This window comes from Mugil cephalus, chromosome 19 (assembly GCF_022458985.1).
Source record: "Mugil cephalus isolate CIBA_MC_2020 chromosome 19, CIBA_Mcephalus_1.1, whole genome shotgun sequence".
Lineage (NCBI taxonomy): Eukaryota > Metazoa > Chordata > Actinopteri > Mugiliformes > Mugilidae > Mugil > Mugil cephalus.
The window spans coordinates 22,070,683-22,090,541 of record NC_061788.1 but is presented as its reverse complement, the minus strand read 5'-3'; the positions used below and the strand labels follow the sequence as shown (position 1 = coordinate 22,090,541).

The 19,859-nt window shown below is 40.1% G+C and overlaps 1 protein-coding gene across 1 annotated transcript in view; it reads right to left on the bottom strand.

Moving 5' to 3' along the window:
- The window catches only part of LOC124996745 (LIM homeobox transcription factor 1-beta-like), a 39,942-nt gene that overhangs the window by 8,266 nt on the left and 11,817 nt on the right, over positions 1-19,859 (bottom strand). Inside the window, exon 3 of the mRNA XM_047570030.1 lies at positions 101-333. Within this exon, the coding sequence (XP_047425986.1) occupies positions 101-333 (233 nt within the window). The remainder of the gene's footprint in view (positions 1-100; positions 334-19,859) is intronic.

Here is a 19,859-nt window from a genome sequence, read left to right as displayed (position 1 = left end):
GATAATATTATAAAGCAATCTCAGACTGCATGAATGAAATAAAATAATTCTCAAATTATATTTTGTCTGTAACACCGTGTTATAAAATCTCCAGCCTGACCTGAGTCTGAGTTATCCGGACTGACTGTGTTAAGCAGGTCCCTCTCCTTCTCATAGTCACTCTTGCACAGTAGCTGCCCTTCTTTCAGAACAAACTCGTCTCCTTTGCACAGCTGGCGCTCACAGACACAGCAGCAGAAGCAGCTGAGGTGGTAAACACTCTCCAAGGCACGCATTACAAACTCTGTGGGTGCTATCTTCGCTAGACAGCCACTGCACTTGGTTGCAAATAACCTGAGGACAGACAGAAGTGACAAGAGTGTTAGCAATGTAGAATGAAAATTCAGCGTCGTTGTCTACATTTATTTCCTTTGGAACTTTACACTGTATATCATTTTATGGTCACTGTGATCAGATCCAGTTATCAAAAAGATTTTTGCCTTTGCATTTGTTCTCACAGATATTCCAGATATCTCTTACTGCAACTTAAGTAGTAAATTTAAACTGGAATTCACTATTGAAATGATTTAATATGAGTAAACTGTGTTCAATTTCATCTGTTATGTAATTCCTCAATAATCCCCAGTGTCTCTATTTAACTTTATTGCCAGATATAGTATATGGTGGAGCATATAGAAGCTTCCAGGGTTCAGTCATAATCTGAGCTCTGTGTTGGTTGCTAAAATGAGGAGGAGGGAGAGAAACTTGATTATTATTATTACAAAATATGTATCATTCCCCCCAAGTCATGACGCACAAACAACAAACAGCTGTTTCTGATACTGCTGTTTTAATCCATTAGAGACAGCAGTGGTTACAATATTCTGCTGTCCCCCAAATGATGTATATGTTTATTTGCATACAGAGCACAACACTGAGATCACATCACAAGTGCTGGTTGGGGACACATGCGGAGATGCATTTCAGTGCCATACATGAACACGGGTATTTAAGGCATAGTCTAAACAGGTAATGTGGTCTGAGATCAGATTGGTCAAAGGTAACGTTAATGCATCATGTATTTTATGATGGCCACTTGTAATTAGACAGCCCCTAATCTAGACATGTTGGTTTAGAAAATACGGATACAAATGTCCTGAGGTGCATCCGCTACCAAACCAGGAAATGCAAATCCTATCAATTCCCAAGTCAATATGAAATAAAGTTGAAGTTTTATCATCTGAAAGTTAAAGTTATTAAAGTTATGATTACAAAAGTGGAGTTATAATTGTATACATATCAAGTAATTTCACACATCTAAAAATCAATTTGAAACTAATCTAGATATCTAGAGTTTAAACTGCCAACACTTTTCCCACTGCACGTACTGCACTGTGTGTCTGTGTACTCTGTAACTCTACCTCTACTCAGAAAAAAACAGAAACCAGAAAAGGAGCCAGATGTCTTTGGGCTAAATGATTGAGCTATTACTTAGCACTCATTTTTAACTCTTTCAAGTTCTCTGTGTATGTGCAAAGCTTTTTGATGTTGTAATGGGCTCACAGGGGGGCTGCTCAAAGGCCTGATTCAGATGGAAAGAATAGAGACAATTTTCCAACCGCTCCCCACAACCATCTAATGATCTTTCAAGAAGGAAGTGGGTGCTGTTAGATGGGGGAATGTTACTGGACCACTTTGACAAATTCAAGATGCCTAATTTATTTTTCCCATTAATCTTCTTATTAAAGATACCATCAGCTGCACCACAAGTCGGTTCCAAATGTTTAGGAAAGTAAAGTTCACTGGCAAAACTCACAAAACCACAAAGAGAAGAGATTCAATACGAGACCGCAATTTAGAATGAACATGATAAATAAACAAAGAACTAGTAAGAAAATGGGTTTTTGAAGTGTCAGTGGCTGCACCAGTTGCGGCCTTGGCAGAAAACTATGAATGGGGGGAAATTTCACCAGCTCCAATACATCCAAAGTGAGATGATGACAGTTGGTCCTAGGAAACTTGCCTTCTAAAAACAACCCCATACCCACCATTCAGTGTCGTTCTGTGTTCCTTCCACATTTCCTTACCATATTTGTGGATGGTCACTATGGTATGGTTAAGGTTAGGAAAATACTGTGGTTTTGAAAAAATCTAATTATTAAAGTAATGTAGAAAACATCAGGCTTACAGTATGCAACACATGTGCAATAACTGCAGGAACTGCAACAGTATCCTCTGACATGGACGCAATCTGCTGCTGCATATTTTAAAAATGCTGACTTGCAGCACGAGATGGAATGTGTTCTCAATATTTGAAGACGTCATCTTTCCCTGTCCTGAACCAAATGATTTAGTAGATTAAATGCTGAGGAAAAAAAATGAAAAAAATATGGAAAGTGTTGACGGCCACATCTGAAGGTTGACATTCAGAATGACTACACACACTGACACAAAGTCCGCTGATACACAGAGGGGTAAGAGGAAATAAATGATAACAGAACAAAGAGGACAATCCCCTTCACTGTAAAACATTACAGCCCCGTTAAGTTATGTGATTGTTTGTCTTCTCTTTAACTCCACTAGTCATGACAAGTTTTTGATATTAAACTCGATTTAAGTCATAAGTTATAATAAGTAATCCATTGTCTTGACTTCTCATGAGTTTTGTCTGTGTGGTCAATGTTCATTGAACTCGTGTCTTTAAGTTCTGAGTTGAAAAAGGTGATGTAGGAGGAGAATTAGGGATGATATGATATGATTACTGGGAAATATAGAGGCTGCTGCCATTTTCACAATTTTTAATTAGTCTATAAAATATATATTAATATAAAATGATGATAACTTTGAAATAATTCTCTACTAAAGAGGATTAAACTACGGTATCACAACATCACCAAAAATACTGGCACCATAAATATAATGGATTTTAGAAGCTGTATCTCTACCAGGAATGCAGTTCAAAGATGATGCTTACTTGATGTCCTCTGTGTCCAAACTTTTGACTGTTAGAATATAATCACTCACAAATCACTGAAACAGTACTAAGACTGGATGTGGTAAAAAGAAATATTGAACCTCTCTAATGTTTTGTTGTCAGGCCTCACAGAGGGTGCTGTGTATGGGATAGGTCTATGTTTTTAACATGATGACCTCAAGCTGAAGTGCAAGCGACTGGCTGAGCCAAGACTGAGAGTGAAGGAGACGCCACAGACTATAGCCTGCAAGGAGCTCTATAGGCACATTCTTCTTCCTGACAGTAGTGGGAGAAAGTGAGAGAACTTCCCACAGACAGAACGAGGGGAGAGATGAGAGCCAAGGAAAAAGAAAAGATAGCCAGGAAACAAAAGACAAAAGAGCGCGAGAGGTTTGTGGAGGGTCTTTTGGGAGTGTGTGTGCGGAGTGTGTGTGTGTATGAATGTGTTCTTGTTGAGGCAGACTAAGGCTCTACGAAGTAAAGAAATCTCTCTCTTTTATTTGCCATGAATTGAACATTTATCAAATTTCACCAGATTTTCATATCTGAAGAGCCAGGGGAGGGGGAAAAAACACTAATTCATAATTCAAATGAACAATTAACCAAGAATTGGCACAATGCATGTGTTTTTATCAGTGTGTGTTCCCACTACTGCAGTGGGAACAGTGAGCGCTTTGACACAGCTTATTTTCCACTAATAATAATAATAAACTGTTGCAGAAGAAGAGGGTGCAAGTGCCAGTCAAATCTAAAACAGCAGAAAACAGGAATGTGGGTGTTATGTTTGTTTATGGTATTCAGTCGAGGACAGAGACAGTGAGTGAAATCCTGACTGTGACTCTCTCAAGAGGACTGTCAAGACATTCTGTACAGTGTAGGGAATGCAAAGACTAGGTGACTAGTCACTGCTGTGCCATGACACTTAAAAAACACTCCATGTCCCCATGTCCATTAGTCACTGTCAAGTCAAGTCACAAATCATCAAAACAGTCACTCGAGACAACTTGAGTCCAAGTCGCAGTGACTTGAGTCCACATCTCTGCTACCGTGACAGAATATGTACATCAGCCCTGAAACAAACAAAAGCACTACTGCAATTCACTCCTGTCTGAAGAGGCATCTGCTAATTCTAGCAGAGGAAGTGAATTGTGAATGTCAAAGTTATTAGACCTTTTTTTTACTCCAGCTAGACGATCCCATCTTACAACATGCTGTGGAGTACTACTAAATGCTATTAATGGTGCTGAATTGTTGCCTGTTTTTACACAGTCTATACATACCTGCACAGCACAGTATGTAGCGCATGAGCTGTTTGTTCTCATCATATGAGTTCAGGTCAAGAATAGAGACTTCATTGTTGTCAAGTTTTACTTTCCACTGTATTTTTATTAGTGACATCATCAGTAACTAGTCGGTGTGACTTCCTTGGCCACTTGACTTTCGTCACATAACACTCTACTTATGAACTCACACACACCCTACTGTAGAGTAGACCAAACCCAGTTCAAATGTCTTACACAAAGTGTCTCATCTCATCACGTCTTTATATAGCAAATAATCATTTGTCCCTTCGTTAATGTTCAAAATTAAAATGGGGGCAAAATAAAAAATAAATATAAAAAAAAAGTTTGCCACGCTGCTATAAGCACGAATTGCTGAATCTGGAGACAAGGCTTAAGAGGGCAGGACAGAAGGATGCTGGGAGGAGAAAGGAGGTAGCTGTAAGGCAGGTACAGAAGGGCTCAGTGTTTGGACAGCTGCACTCCTCCTCCTCCCCTCTAAGTGAGACTACGCTTCTCTATTCAACAGCTTTTCTCACAGTTGTCCATGTCTTGCAGTTCCTCTCTGTCAATCTTAGCCACATTGTCCAAACTGACACTGGGACATTGGAGTGTGAGAAAGAGTGAAATTCAGAAAACGACAATCACACACAGTATAATATACTAATAAAATGTAATATAATAAAAAGCAGCATTCATAGCAGACTAATAGCATATATAATTAAGCTTAAATATTCTTCATTCCTTCCCAGCCATTCAGCAATAGTTCTTATATATTCTTATTGTTAATTAATTCTCTAGTCACCACAAATCTCACCTGGATTTGCTGAAATCATACCAGAACTCTATCTGTGGTTACTTCGATACACTTAACAATGCGCCTTTAATCAGAGGCAGCATGCAGGTCACCTGCAAAGCTTTTCTAAAGCTGCAAAGAGCTTTGCAGCAGGAGAACTTCCAACACATGGTTGACATATGGCTCAAATGCATATTATTAACTGGAAAATTACAGTAAAATTGTAAGCTGTTGTGCATTACATCTAGTGAATACATCATCCATATGCAGTTTTCTTAATTCCATCAGAGGATGTAACTGGAAACACATAAAAAATGGCAGAAAACTAAATTTAAAAACCAGAACGACAAAATAACACAACACTCTATACTTTTTTCAAGATAATGACTAATAAAAATGCTTTGTCAAACACTCATGTTTATGCTAAGTGAAACCTCGGAAACCGGATGTGACACATATATGTATATATGTAGAAAGCAACCACATATGTAGAAAATCATCAATGTGGCTTCAGATTACACAGATGGACACAACCTGCAGTGACCACTGCATACATTTCATGTGTTGACAGTTTTTCATATCAGCAAAGGGCTTTTGTGTCATACTTTAAGTATGAGCCTGTTAAAGGCTGACACTTGTCTCTGAAATGCTGAGCAACCAAGAGAAGGCTACTCAACAACATCACCCAACATCAGTCTGATGAAAATCCATGCAGCCTAGTTCAACATAGGTAGACTGAAACTAAAAGAATGGGGACTTTCATAGCTGCATATTAATACACATGCTAAATTCAAAACTAAGTTCAAAACTGACTTGATTTCACATGCAGTGTTAACACCATTCTTTAACTGAGTATAGATTTTTGTCACTGACCTACCTCAGCTTCTTTCTCTAATACCTCCAAGTCGGATGGAGCCCTCCGGAGGAGAGTGACCCTCCACGAGGTGAATAAATGAGTGCGTCTGATTGATAGCTGGGATCATTTCCATGCTAACAAACATGTTGAAGTGAGTCCCCAGAGAATCTCCAGGCCTTACTCTGACTTCTTGAGCTTTGGCTGAGCAAACACCACATCCCCACACTCTGAATCCTGCTTTTATTTCACCCTGCCTCCTTCACAATAATCTTTTGATTACTCCGACTAATTAAAACTCCAACAAGCTGCCACCCGAAGCCGCCACCCTCCCACCCAGCCTCCTCCTTTAGGTCACCCAGCTCCCTGAGGAGGGAGGACAAACAAGAGAACAATGAAAGAACACACACAGCCTGTTTTTACTGCTTCATCCTTTCTTCACTCCTCTTATCCTCTTTAATCCTGTACCTCTTTATGCTTGTTAAGCTGCTGGAGCAGTGTGGAAGCATAGGGCACAGGGCCAGGGGGTCAAGGCTTCTCCAAAGAGGTGGCCCCTAGCATTGGTGGTCCAGGTCCTGACTGAAATGCACCGCTGAGGACTTTTCATGAATCCGCTGTTGGAACAAACCTTGACTCACACTCAAAGCTGCAGCAAACAGGATTTAAAATAAACCAGACTAAAAGTCTAGAACCTCTCTAGAAGCTGTTCAGTGAAGTCTAAAGCCTCGGCGACTGCTCTTAGAAACAGCTATGCTCTGTAGAGCCCCCATGTGTTGGAAAGAACCAACAGCAGAATCCTGATTTTCCTTTTTTTAAAGCTTTCGCATGAAGATGTCTTAATATATATTGTATATTGATTGTGACTTGATTTTCCTGTAGGTGCTCCAATTAAAACACTTTCAGAGGAGTCCAAGTTGGCTGGTTTACCTGCAGTATCAAATCAGAACCCAAGTTACTCCCAAACAAGTTCTATCCTCACCAGTCCGCACAATCTTTCTGGGCTTGGCTCTGTCATGACCTACAGACTGTATAGTGAGGTGAAATTAAAGCGCAATTCAGTCTGAACACCAGGCTGCCTCTACGACTGGTGCCTGTAGTGATGGCATAAGATTTAATAAAATACAAATAAGATGAAGGCAGACATTGAAAACTATTTGAGCTCACTGTCAATAGAAAGATTCTTTTGTTGGAAAGGGCAGGTTGCCATGGCAGCTGTTGGCCAGTTATGTGATATTAAATCTTGGCTGTTATGGAGCCGCCTTGGTGGACACGCTGTATGAGAGAGTGGATCCTCACTGGTCTCCTCAGTATTGTCTGTGTGTATGTGTATTCCCTAAGTGTATTTCGCGGTGGATATTCTGCATATGTAAGATTGTTAGATCTAATTTATGTACGCTGAAGATATTTTTAGCACAGGGTCCTGCACCACATGTACTACTATATTGAATATACTGTTTAAACAGCAGGTGGAGATGGGTCTGCCATCACAGAGCAGACAGAGGCCAACAAGGACAGAGCTGAGGTTGCGATTGTCTGTTCTTGGCGTGGAGCAAAACAAAACCTTGTGCCAAATACCCCCCATGGAGAGAATGAAAGAAAGTGGAGGATTGTGAGTCAACAGCCAAAAGGTCTTTGGGAGATCATCAGAACCATTTGGTGACAGTAACAAATATCAACTGAATGATGCTGATGAACAGCTATACAGTAAAAAAAGAATCAGGTGTTTTATACACTTAGGAAACACTGTGAAATTTGAGCATATTTGCCTTGATTTACAATCTTTAGTGTTTATTAGAGATGGGTCACCCTTTATACACTATAAATCTGACTTGGCTTATTAGTACATTGGAACCTGGGCTCTTGACTCAAGGGGGTGCCTTGGGCTTAGATTATATCATTTAGATTGTATGTATTTATTTAATGTTTTGAGTTATAACACATTGGTTTTATATTCTTTATTCTATAATTGCAGTTTATAAAGCAGCCAAATAAAATGTTGGGTGTGGGGAAATGAAATAATGAAAAACAAAGATGGGACGTTTAAAGTTAACCTTTATGGGTTTAAGGACATACTTTACACAAGAAAGCCAAATCAAAGCAGCCTCTAGTGCCTGCAAGGCAGACGCAAAACACAGAGGAAAAAATGCTGCACAGCTCAGTTTAAAATGCCTCTTGTACTATTATATGTTATGTTGGATCATGTTCAAATCATGTAAAGAACCCTCACAAAGAGATGCACAGGTTGTGCATGTGAGATATGTACCACCCACCTAGACCAGACCAGACACGCCCACCCCACAGCAATGACACTCCTTGATGGTAGCAGCCATCCCCAGCAGGATGCAGCCTGACACACACACACACACAACAAGGAACAACTCAATAAACATGAAGAACAGCACAAGGTGTTGACCTGGCCTCCAAATTCACTAGATCCCAAATAGATAGATAGATGCTTTATTAATCCCAAACTGGGACATTTCACAGCTGCAGCAGCAATACACAGGCACTCAACACCATACATACTTTATATAACAGGAAAGACACAATGTACTGAAGATATGTTGACAATATCTGCACAGTTACTCACTATGACGTCAGGCTCACTAACAACGTATGGCTGATCCTCCAACAACATTTGGCCTCAACTGAAACCAGTCTCATTTCCATTGCTGAGACTCATAGCATAGCATTCTCCTTTTTTCATATTGATAAACTTCAAAAATAGTTTTTGTTTTAAAGCTTTAGACTGGAACAGAAGTGTTAACATAGAAGGTAGTGTAGATGCATGTCAAGTAAATGTTTTTACAGCAGATGTTTGTTTGTTTTTTAATCCAGCATAAAAATACTGGCTATTAATTACCAAAATACGCAGTTGTTACGCAGCTGAGTTTCCTTCCTGAAGATCTAACTGTAATTAAATAAATGTAAAGAAAAATGAGTAAATGCGTACACCTAAAATCCTCATCACTTGTAAATGTCCACTCCTGAACAATGCTGACAAAACTAGCAAAGGTCAGGTGCTGACCCTCATCTTGTGACAGTTGGCACTAATGTCTGCTAGCTAAGAAGCAACAGAAACAGATGAGTACAGCAGATACAGAGATATAAGAAAGAGTCAAATAACAATAACGATCAAGCCCAAAACACAATGTAGAACTATGTAGAGAACGTGTGTGCGCACATTGGAACTCAACATACAGTACTGTCTAGACATTTCACCACAAAATCAGAAAAAGGCCTTGAAGCAAACAACAGCAGAGAAAGTTGAAAAGGAGAAGAGATCCTTGGATCCTGCTTCAACATGCACCAGCTCCAATATTCTCCTATTTATGTATGTTTATCTCTATCTGGGGAATTTATCACTCCCTCCTGGGCAATCTCAGTTACTGGCCAAGTTACCGTGGCTTCCAAAGCTCTGAACTATATTTGTGTGAGAGTGTGAAAACACTGTGGTGGGGATGATGCATTGAGAGCCTTGGGCGGTTTCACTATGATTGTGTGTGCCATTGTTCATTTGTAATATCTGGTTCAATCTTAATTTCTGTATGGAGCAAGCATGCACAGGTGAACCAACCACAGACACTCAGAGCCAAGTCAAAATAAATTTCCATCGGATGACTGTTTGTGTTTTGTTTGTTTTGATTTTTTAATAATGTCATTGCGTGGCCAGATGTAAGCAGCATACTACATGTGGAGTACTAGTAATCAGTGGAGAGGATGGCACTAACTACAAGACTCATTAAAAGTGAGTTATTCTTTAATCCACTTTATTATCATAACTTGAATTTCAGCTGTGAACAATTTGATGACGCACACTAATAACTATGTACAACAAAAAAATGTTGTTGGTTAAAGTTGTACCTAAATGTTCTTTGAATGAGTTGACTAAACATTTGATGTTTTGGTTTGCTAAAAAGGAATTTCAAGTTGAATTAATCAAATCAATGTAAATGATCAATACCTCCCTGTGAGGAAACAACTAGACTGCGGTTGCTGTTTTTACTCTATATATTTTTATACAGCCTTATACTGTATATCACAGTCTATACTGTGCACAACATCTACAGTGGTGTGAAAAAGTGTTGACCCTCTTCCCGATTTCTTATCTTTTTGCATGTTTGTCCCACCTCAATGTTTCAAGTGATTAAATAAATTTAAATATATATATACAAGTAAACACAAAATGCAGTTTTTAAATTAAGGTGGTTTTTATTATTAAGGGGGTTCTTGACTGTGGTTTATCACACCTGAGTTCAGTTTGTAGTCACACCCAGGCCTGATCACTGCCACACCTGTTCTTAATCAAGAAATCACTTCAATAGGACCTGCCTGACAAAGTGAAGTAGAACAAAAGATCCTCAAAAGCTAGACGTCATGCTATTCCACAGAAATTCAGGGACAAATGAGAAAGAAAGTAACTAAGATCTATCAGTCTTCTAAAGCGTTGTGCCTCCAGCGAACCACAGTGAAGAGTCATTATCCACAAATGGTGAAAAAATGGAACAGTGGTGAACTTTCCCAGGAGGTAAGGCTGGCTGACCAAAATTACCCCAAGAGTACAGCGACAACTCATCCAAGAGATCATAAAAGACCCCACAACAACATCCAAAGAACTTCAGGCCTCACTTGGCTCACTAAGGTTAAGAAAGGGACTGAGCTAAAATGGCCTTCATGGAAGAGTTCCAAGACGAAAACCACCGCTGAGCAAAAAGAACATAAAGGCTCGAGACAAAGGTTCAACATTTTGGAGGTAGAGGTCTGGGGCTGTTTTGCAGCTTCAGGACCTGAAAGACTTACTTTAATAAATGGAACCATGAATTCTTCTGTCTACCAAAAAATCCTGAAGGAGAATGTCTCTCTATCTGTTCGTGACGTTCAAGCTGAAGTGAACTTGAGTTCTGCAGCAGCACAATGATCCAAAACACACCAGCAAGTCAACCTCTGAATGGAGGTTGAAAGCTACAGGAAGACTTTGAAGTGGCCCAGTCAAAGTCCTGACCTGGATCCTATTGAGATGCTGTGGCCTGTCCTTAAAAAGGTGGTTCATGCTGGAAAACCCTCCAATGTGGCTCAAATACAACAATTCTGCAAAGATGAGTGGAACAAAATTCCTGCACAGCTCTGTAAAAGACGCTAGATTGCAGCTGTTGCTGCTAAGCATGGCCCAACCAGTTATTATGTTTAGAGGGTAATCATTTCATGTAATTTTCATGTAGGTTAGGATTTTGATTTTCCTTAATAATAACAAGCTGCAAAACACTTTTTCACACCACAGATAGACAGACAGACAGATAGATAGATGGATAGATGCTATGACTTCCCCACCTCATGTAGTCCAGATAGTGTTTGTGACTGGCATCAGCCCAAAGAAACAATGGCTGCAGTTATTGAATACTGCCACAAGCCTCAGTTTGTCCCATGATGGAGTAATATTCCCAGCCATTAATACTCCCTGAAGGGATGACACTGCCTCGGGCTCTATGGCTGCTGGTGTGGCTGGTGGCTACAGCTGGCTGTCACATTTCATTTGTTTTCTGACACAGTGCTGTCTATCACCACACGCTGCCTTAAATATCCCTGCCTGCAGGCTGATAACCCCTCCTCCAACGTGGCCGACCTCTCACCTGCTCTCCTTACCGCTGCTCAGTTCACATCAACACCCCATTGACCGGCACAGCCCACACTGTTTTCCTCAGACTGAAAGGACAACACGGCTTCTGTGCGACACGCACCCTACACGGACCCTTGTGTCTAGTTGTGGGCAATAATCTAGATGAACAGTTTCAGTGTATCCGTTATGTTAGGAGATTTGATATAGCAACATGAGAGTATAATCTTACCTTTACCTAACCAACTCTAACAGCAATGTTTAACATACATTACACACAGTTAAAAGTCATAGTGGATCAGTTAAATGTACTGTTGTAAAAAAAACAAATGATCAAAATCATGAACACTGATCCACAGAGGCTTTTTATGTTGCTGTAAAACACTTTTGTTGTAATTTGTGAATGTAAATACTGTGTCTGACTTTTGTCACAGCAAAGATATTATTCACATGATTCTATGTTAAATCCTTAAAAACCAAACACCCAAGGATAACCCATACAAAAAACTGTCATCCTTCTTCAGTATGAAAAAAAAACTCCCTGATAGTCAGTACATCAGTAGAATAAAGCCAACAGTAAGTGCTAATAGCAAATACTCAGTTATAGAGCATTTAGCATGTATGTGCCAAATCACATTATACTTCTCCTTCATTGTAAAGCTTTATATATTTCTAATGTTCTATGTACCATCATCCCTTAAAACCTGATTTATTAATTACAGGTTTAACTGAACCCTGAGCTACAAAAATGGTAAGAATAGAATTCTTTGCTGATTGTGTCAACTGTCGCTGGCCTTTTGTGTTTGCGAGAATAATAGACACACCCACAGAGATCCGGTGCCCAGCTGCAGACTGGGAGGTAGTGACAAGTCTAATTTAACCGACACAATGGCACAGAAGCAACAGCACACTCACACTGATTCAACACAGAACCCCAAATCAGGAGTGCATTTGAAATACAGCTATGAATCGTAGAATTTTATTGACATTGTTTAAGGTAGAGCAATTTGCCTGGAGTTAGACCAGCTGAAGACCTAGGAAAATTTGGAGGAGCATTAATAAACACTGACTGCTGAAGTAAAATGTCCACAGCCCTGCAAATGCCGAATAGCTTTTATTTTTTTTTATTTGTTCTTTCAATTGTGTGGGCACTGACAAAGATGCTGCAAGAATATGAACCTAATACCTGTGCAGCTTACCCAGTCATGGTAGGACACTAACCTCATTTACTCCTCAGCATAATGAGTAGGTCTTAATACTTAAAACATGTTCAGAAGGAATCAATAAGCAGGAGTACTTCAGTTTCAACATGTGACTGATGTATTATACGTATCTCAAACTTTACACAGGGTGAAACTGCATGAAAAAGTGTTGTCGTACCAACACAGGGACTAGGCTGCAGACGCTTGGCCACTTTTCTTAACTGTTTCTCTCACCTACAGTAACCGGACCATCTGCATTCATAGTGTTGTACAAGTGCACCTAATCCAGTTTCTTTTTAATATTAGAAAAAAATTCCTATCCACAGAAGTAGATGTGCTGTAGGGAACAGGAACTCTTTTATTACCTGCTTCACTTATTCTTCCCACTAATATAAGTGTTTGGTGACGCAGTCTGACAATCAGTCCTTGCAACATTAGAAAAGTAGAGGCAGATCTCAGTAATAGATTTAATATTTGGACTCGCCTTTTCCTTATTAATTACATGAATGATCGAGTCATAACACAAGTGAAAGTAAAAAGAGATTTTGCAGTTTCATTCTGTTTGTTACATATTCCTTATTGAATTGCACTGCATTTATGTAACTGCGATGTTCCTGCAAATGCTGCAGAAATGAAACATGCAATAAAAGAATGCAAAAATTGGTCAAAATGTTTGTCTCGGCCTCAGTGTGTGTGTCAGAGGGTGGAGACTTTTAAGCGAAACCACAGTCTGCCCCTCTGACAAACTCTCTGTCATGAGGGAAACAGTGACCTCATGTCTGACAATAGAGCTGAGCAGGTTTCTATCAGTTCAGTTTTATTCCCACTAATATAAACACGAGTTTATAGACTTGAGTTGAAACTAGTTTTTGCTTATTGTTTTGTAGAGGCAGCATACTTATTTAGACTACCAATTTAAATAAGCCCACATACTGTATGTCATTGTGTCATTTGGTGGCTGTTTTCAGTCTTATGACACACTGGACTCCGCTGCTCAGAGTCGACTGTGGAACATAAAAGTGTTGGTGAATATATATTTTTCTGTTGATTTCTGTTGATCGGAACTGAAATTGAGTGTGTCCCTTTAATACAAAAATAATCACAAATGTGTCCTTTAGTGCATAAAAAGTACCGAAAACATTAGCTCTGTGGCTCCATCAGCTCTGTGAGACAGAACTTGAGGCGGCTTGTGCTCATCAGTGGCTGGATAAACCCCTGAATACGATATGTTTTCCTTTAAATTAAATATTTCCCCTTAATTAATCTTAATTCTTACCTTGCCTTATTTTGAAACATTTTATAATGTGGCCATCTAAGGGCATTTGAACAAATGCCCATAGACAAATGCATGTACATAGGTTAAAGGTGAGGTATTCTTTCTCCTCAGCATGTCACTCTTCCCAGAGCTGCTACTAATAAACATCCTGGAGGCACAGGGACTTAACACCACTTATACCCTCATAAATAGGCAAAGCTTGGAACAGATATGAAGAGCACTAAAGAATGGGGGGGTTGTGGAGCTGGAGGCAGACTTTATTTCCCCAGGGGATCCCCCCTCCCAACCCGACACCAACATATGTATGAGGCCAGGACAAGACAGTGCTGACACCTGGCTCTCACTCTCACCGAGAGGGAGAATACGAGAGAGATATCATCCACCAACATGAGCTGTGTGAGGCTGACATGTGTCTTTGTTTCATACAGCGATGGATCCATGCTATGGAGTACTTTTATATTATTAATGTAAGGCATCTGAATTTACAAATCTCACACATAATCTGTTCATAATTCTGAATGAAACACAGAAATATATGATACTGTGAGCTTCCATGAATGAATGGATAGTGTCATGTGTTACACTCTGATATAATGTTGGAAGGACCGGCTTGAAACAGCGCCCTGTTTAAACTGCACAAAGAACCTCTGGTCTGATGTATGACTTATTTTATGCTGCATGTCATCAAGTCTCTCTTTGCATCTATAAAGTGAGGAATACATGGATAAAATGCTAAAGAACCAGAGAAATATCAAGGGATTAAAAATGTATATTTTTCTTATGTGGTGTTCACTACCAGCCAATGTAAACATTTCTAATGTCCCCATTCCAGCCAGCAACACTTTAACACCTACACATACATGCTGGACGTACACACTCATATACACAAAGACCAAGAAGTCACAGTGTGTCCACGGTTTCCCAAAGAATAAATGTAAACACAAACTTGCAGTTCACTCCAGCAGTGTTCGGTGTCAAGGTACAGTGATTTTTATGATGAAAAACACAGCAGAGTCAGACATAAAAAGTGGCCCTGGTTCTCAGCAGCATGTTTTCATCATCCTGCTACGACGTCTGCTCTCAGGCCCTAAGCCTCAGAAACCGCTGCTGCAGTGTAAACAGCCTCACTCCTGTTAAAGGCTTGCGCTCCTTCTCATTAATTGCGCAGCTCTTGTTTTTTCACCGTTCAGAGCAGAAACTCTCACACTAAAAAACAGCATTGTTTAAAAAAAAAAATCTTGTTGAGAAACATGAGGGACGCAGATGACAAAAGGAAGCACAACTCACATTATAAGAAAAAAAAATCAAATACATAACACACATACGAAGGTATGTCCTGTTAAAAATCTGTCTTGTCGCTCAGAAATAAGGTTTTAATAAAGTTAAAACTTTCTCCAGCTGGATGGAAATAAATTCCATAAAAACAGCCCACCCCTGTCAGCAAACATAAAACCTGCAGCCAGATTATTTTTCCATTTACACAGGTCCTGTCCGTATTATTTGCTTACTTTGTTTTTCCATAGTATTTTATTTAGATGTGATTACATGTTTTTTTGATCAACTTTTTTTTTTTTTTTTCATTTGATGTGCTATTTAGCAATTTTCGTAGCCTACAGTCACTGTGGATTACTGGGACTTTCCCTTCAGATAAAATGGTTCTGATTTGATTCAATCTTTGAAAGTTTTTTTTTTCCAAACACAACGTGTCAATTACTCAGGATACTGCTCAGAATGTAATCCTTATTTAATACTGAAGGTGCAAGCTAATTTAAGTGAGCATACATCATAGAGCATACAGGTCGTCTGTCCTTCCATCTCCTCTGTCAAAACAAACCTGTGAACAGGTTCTTTTTATGCTGTGATCTGATGTGTCCGGTCAGTAGCGTGTGGAGGTCTAGAGGAGCAGTGTGACTGTACTGTCTGAGCTCGCTGGTGTGTTTGGGGGAGCAGAGCGGACTCAGCCAGCAGCAAGCTCGGCCGTGCGCGGTCTTCCAGGGCTCAGCAGATGCACATGCTCTGTGAGTCCAAGTTTGAGGAAGAGTGAAGAACCGGGTATTACATGGTGAGAGCTTGCAAAACCTTTTTGGCGTTTGCACAACTGAGCAAGTTCTACTCAAATGGAGGTGGTGCCATCTTGTAATCTGGTATCCAGTCCTTCTTAATACAGTACATCCGTGATGTATCCGTGACCTACAAATGCACTAATTTGGCAGACGCCTGTTACACAACAAGTGCATCTAATCGCACCATGCCTCCAGTCACAAATACAAATTTAAAACTATTTTCACATCCTTGTGTGTGCTTGGTATAACATGACAATTTTTATCTCTTTTTGAAGAATATAATTAAATTAAGTCTCGTATTGTCTGTTTGGTCTTTGTCCTCTAGACTTCCCCAGCATTATGTGTTAACCAGGCGTTACTGCTCAGGAGTAAACAAAGACTCCCTGAATATAAGGATAATTTGCATTTGCAGTGAGTCATCTGAAGGAAGTCTTTGAATGACTGAATGATACAATAAGCGGACATGGAAACATGGAAACACAGCAAGTGAAAGTACAAGATTTTAAAGTAGGGCTAGATAGGCCGGAGGTGCTTTTCTATAACACTTGCTGTGTTTCTATTACCCCTAGAAAACCTAAATATCTGTTTTTCCATTAAAAACTGGTAATGGAAACGCCTACTTCTCAAGACACCTCTCTAATATCGCTAAAACATTTTTACACTCTCATGTGGTCATTTTTCAGGCATATTGATATAAAGGTGTATCACAAAAGTGCAATGGAAACCCCTTTTTGCATTTCCTCGTCAGTGGAGATGACACAGGGAGTCATGTGACCAGTTCATTTGACTTCCTCGATGTGAGGTGTCGTGTGTCGAGGAATTTAAGAGCAATATGGGATATTGCAAGACAAGACTGTACAAGAGTTACAGCTTATTTGCAAAACACTTTTCAATGGAAACCGGTACAAAGCACAATTGTACTTTATCAAAACTTGAGAAATATCAGTTTTATTTTGTGAAAATTATAGTGGAAATGTACCGTGTCTGCACAGCAGTCCAGGTGTGAAAATGCCGCTGTCAGAATATTTTGGTCTTACCAGATTGGATGACCTCTATAAATACTTAGAGACTGTAATTGCATAATGGGATAATGATTTCTAGAGGCCCTAATTATCCACACAGTGTCTGCTGGAGGAATAAATGGAGGAAAAAGGGAAACTCCTTTTTTTTATAATGTTAGGGGCCACATGTGTTTGGCCTACTGTATCACTTATCACAAAAGTAATTCCTTCTGTGTTTATGTGAAAATGTTGACCTGTAGGTGAAGACTCACACAAACACATACTGCTGCTACAAAAAGGAGAAAAAAGTTTCCAGCCTCCGAGATGAGATCACCATACTGAGGCTGGATAATAAATGAGAACAAGGTGGGGGTGAGGGTGGTGTGTGCAACTGCAGTGGACCAGTATTATTAACTCTGTGTGAAACTACTTCTGCTTGAGAGAAGGAGGAGATCTAAGGTTCAGATTATAAAATGGCCCTGTGTCATTTCTCAAATGAACAAAGACTTGGCTTGCATGACTGGACCTACTCCCACCTACAACCCACATTCAGGCAGAGATGACAGTTACGCAGTTTAGCAGCCGCAGAACAACAGCTCTGACTGCATTAAATACGCAGCGAGCATGGCAGCAGGTGGAGGTGAGTTCTGTAGTCAGAGGAGGAGGCGAGGCATTTTCAGGTTTTAATGTCTTTATTTGAAATTGTGGCCCTTTACAGAAAGAACCTGTTCAAGCTGCAAGCTGCAAATGACACAAGTGGCACTGTTTGCAAAGTATCTTTCAATAGTTGGGAAGCATCGCCCCTAAAACTGCCCTCAGCAACTTTGGGTGTTGGTGGCACCAAATGGCAGGAAGTAGCAACTGTTTAGCGAAGGAAAAGCCTGGCCTCAGCTCTTTTTATTATTATACTTAGAAATTTTTTTTTTTTTTTACCGAGCGCCTCATGCCTAAAATGCAGAGAGAAAATAAAATACTCAGATTTCTAAATCCATTGTTTGTTGCTGTGCTCACTGGAACATAAACTGGCCATGCTCCAGTATTTTTCCAAGTAGTCCTCAGTGGAGATACCAACCACAGGGCAGCAGGTCTCTTATTGACACAGAAGTGATAAATGTGTGTTGACAGGCATGAATCACTTCTGTCCGTGCCGTCTGACGTTCCATCGTGTTTTATCTGTTTAAACTTCATGCCCTACATGCGCTGAAATATACACAGCAGTTTATTTAAGAATAATATAGATACATAAATGTCACTGACTAGTGCTTGACGTGGGCCTGGATGCCAGATTTTAATATTATGCAAAGCAAGCACAGAATAACATGCAGGATATGACAAACTGCTACAATAATATAGAGCACTGGAAATAGAAGAGTTTTGTAGGTCCTAATTATTCAGAAGTACCATAGGTCCTGCACCAACGCCATATATGAAACTACAAACTGAAAATATTACTTCAGAAAACTGGTCTGATAGCTAAACAATTATTAACACAGCTGCTAACTCCACCGTCAGGTTAGAACGGTAACAAGCGTCTGCTGTGAGTGATACATCAACAGAGTGGACCCTGAAGCCCCCAAGTAGTCTTTTCCAAAGAATACATTTGGCATTCAAAGCTGCATGGTGCAAGAAATACTGAGGGCAGTGGCCCTGTAGGAGTCAAGCTGAGTCAAGTATGAATAGGATGTAATATAATGTCCTCAATGACAAGCCAGAAATAGAAGACGTCTGAAACAAGCAGCTGGTTCACAGTTAATCACTGACAATGATGATGATGATTTTATAGTGACTGGACTGACCCACTAAGAATCAGATATAAAAATGCTCATTTACATTATTAATACAGTAACAGTGGAGAATGGCCACCGATGCTGTTTCTTCATAGCTATGAGCAGGTATAAAATAATCTAAAATATCATGTCAGTGGTGTCACACATTCTCCAAACTGAGACCAACAGCCAAGAAGCAGACATCATGTAATATTACAGATATCTGTCCTCACAGACAGATATCTGGGGTGAGAGATTTATGCAAATGATGCACAGCAGTGTAATTAGGAAAGGAATATCAATGAAGTATTTACTGTTGCACTGGTGCTGTAGATGCTCTCTGACAACACACGTCTTCTTTCTCTCTCTCCAGGGGGAAATGGGAGGAGAGAAAAGAGTTGGAGAGAGAAAAGATGTCATGAAAAGAAGCACGGGGCAGGAAACAACGGAGAGGGAGAATCATAAAAACAGCGTGAAGGAGTGTGTGTGTGTTTGTAATGGCGTGTGTGCCTTGTGTGTGAATGACTGAGGTCTCCTCTGAGAGCAGGAAGCTAATAATGTGGACAGCTTGGAGCAGGCGGGTTTTGGATGAGCCCTTGGGGTCTCGTGTTGTCTCAGCCTGCTAAATGCCAGCCAGATTCCCAAGAGAGACCCGCAGTGCCGATAAAACGATTAAACAGGGGAAAGCAGAGGGAGGGGAGCGAGACACGAGGCCAGCCCCAGACTGGCAAACATGTATCTGTCAGAGCAGTGAGCTGCTGTCCTCTGGTGCAGTTAGAGAGATTTAAAGGGGAAAAAAAGAATGGAGAAAAGGGGCCTGTTTGTACCAGCACTCCAAGCATGAGCATCGGCAAAGCTCTACTGAGTTCTCCTCTCTGTATTCACTTTGCCGTACTGCGCCGCACTCCCGCAGTCTGTAAGGAGTATTAAGCAAAGTAAAACATTCTGCGCGATCACTCTAAAAGAAAGAAAGGTAAAAAGTTAGCAGTTTCTTGGACTTCTTGTGCCTTTCCAAGAGAATGGTAGATGGATGTGTGTGTAAGACAAGAGAAATATTA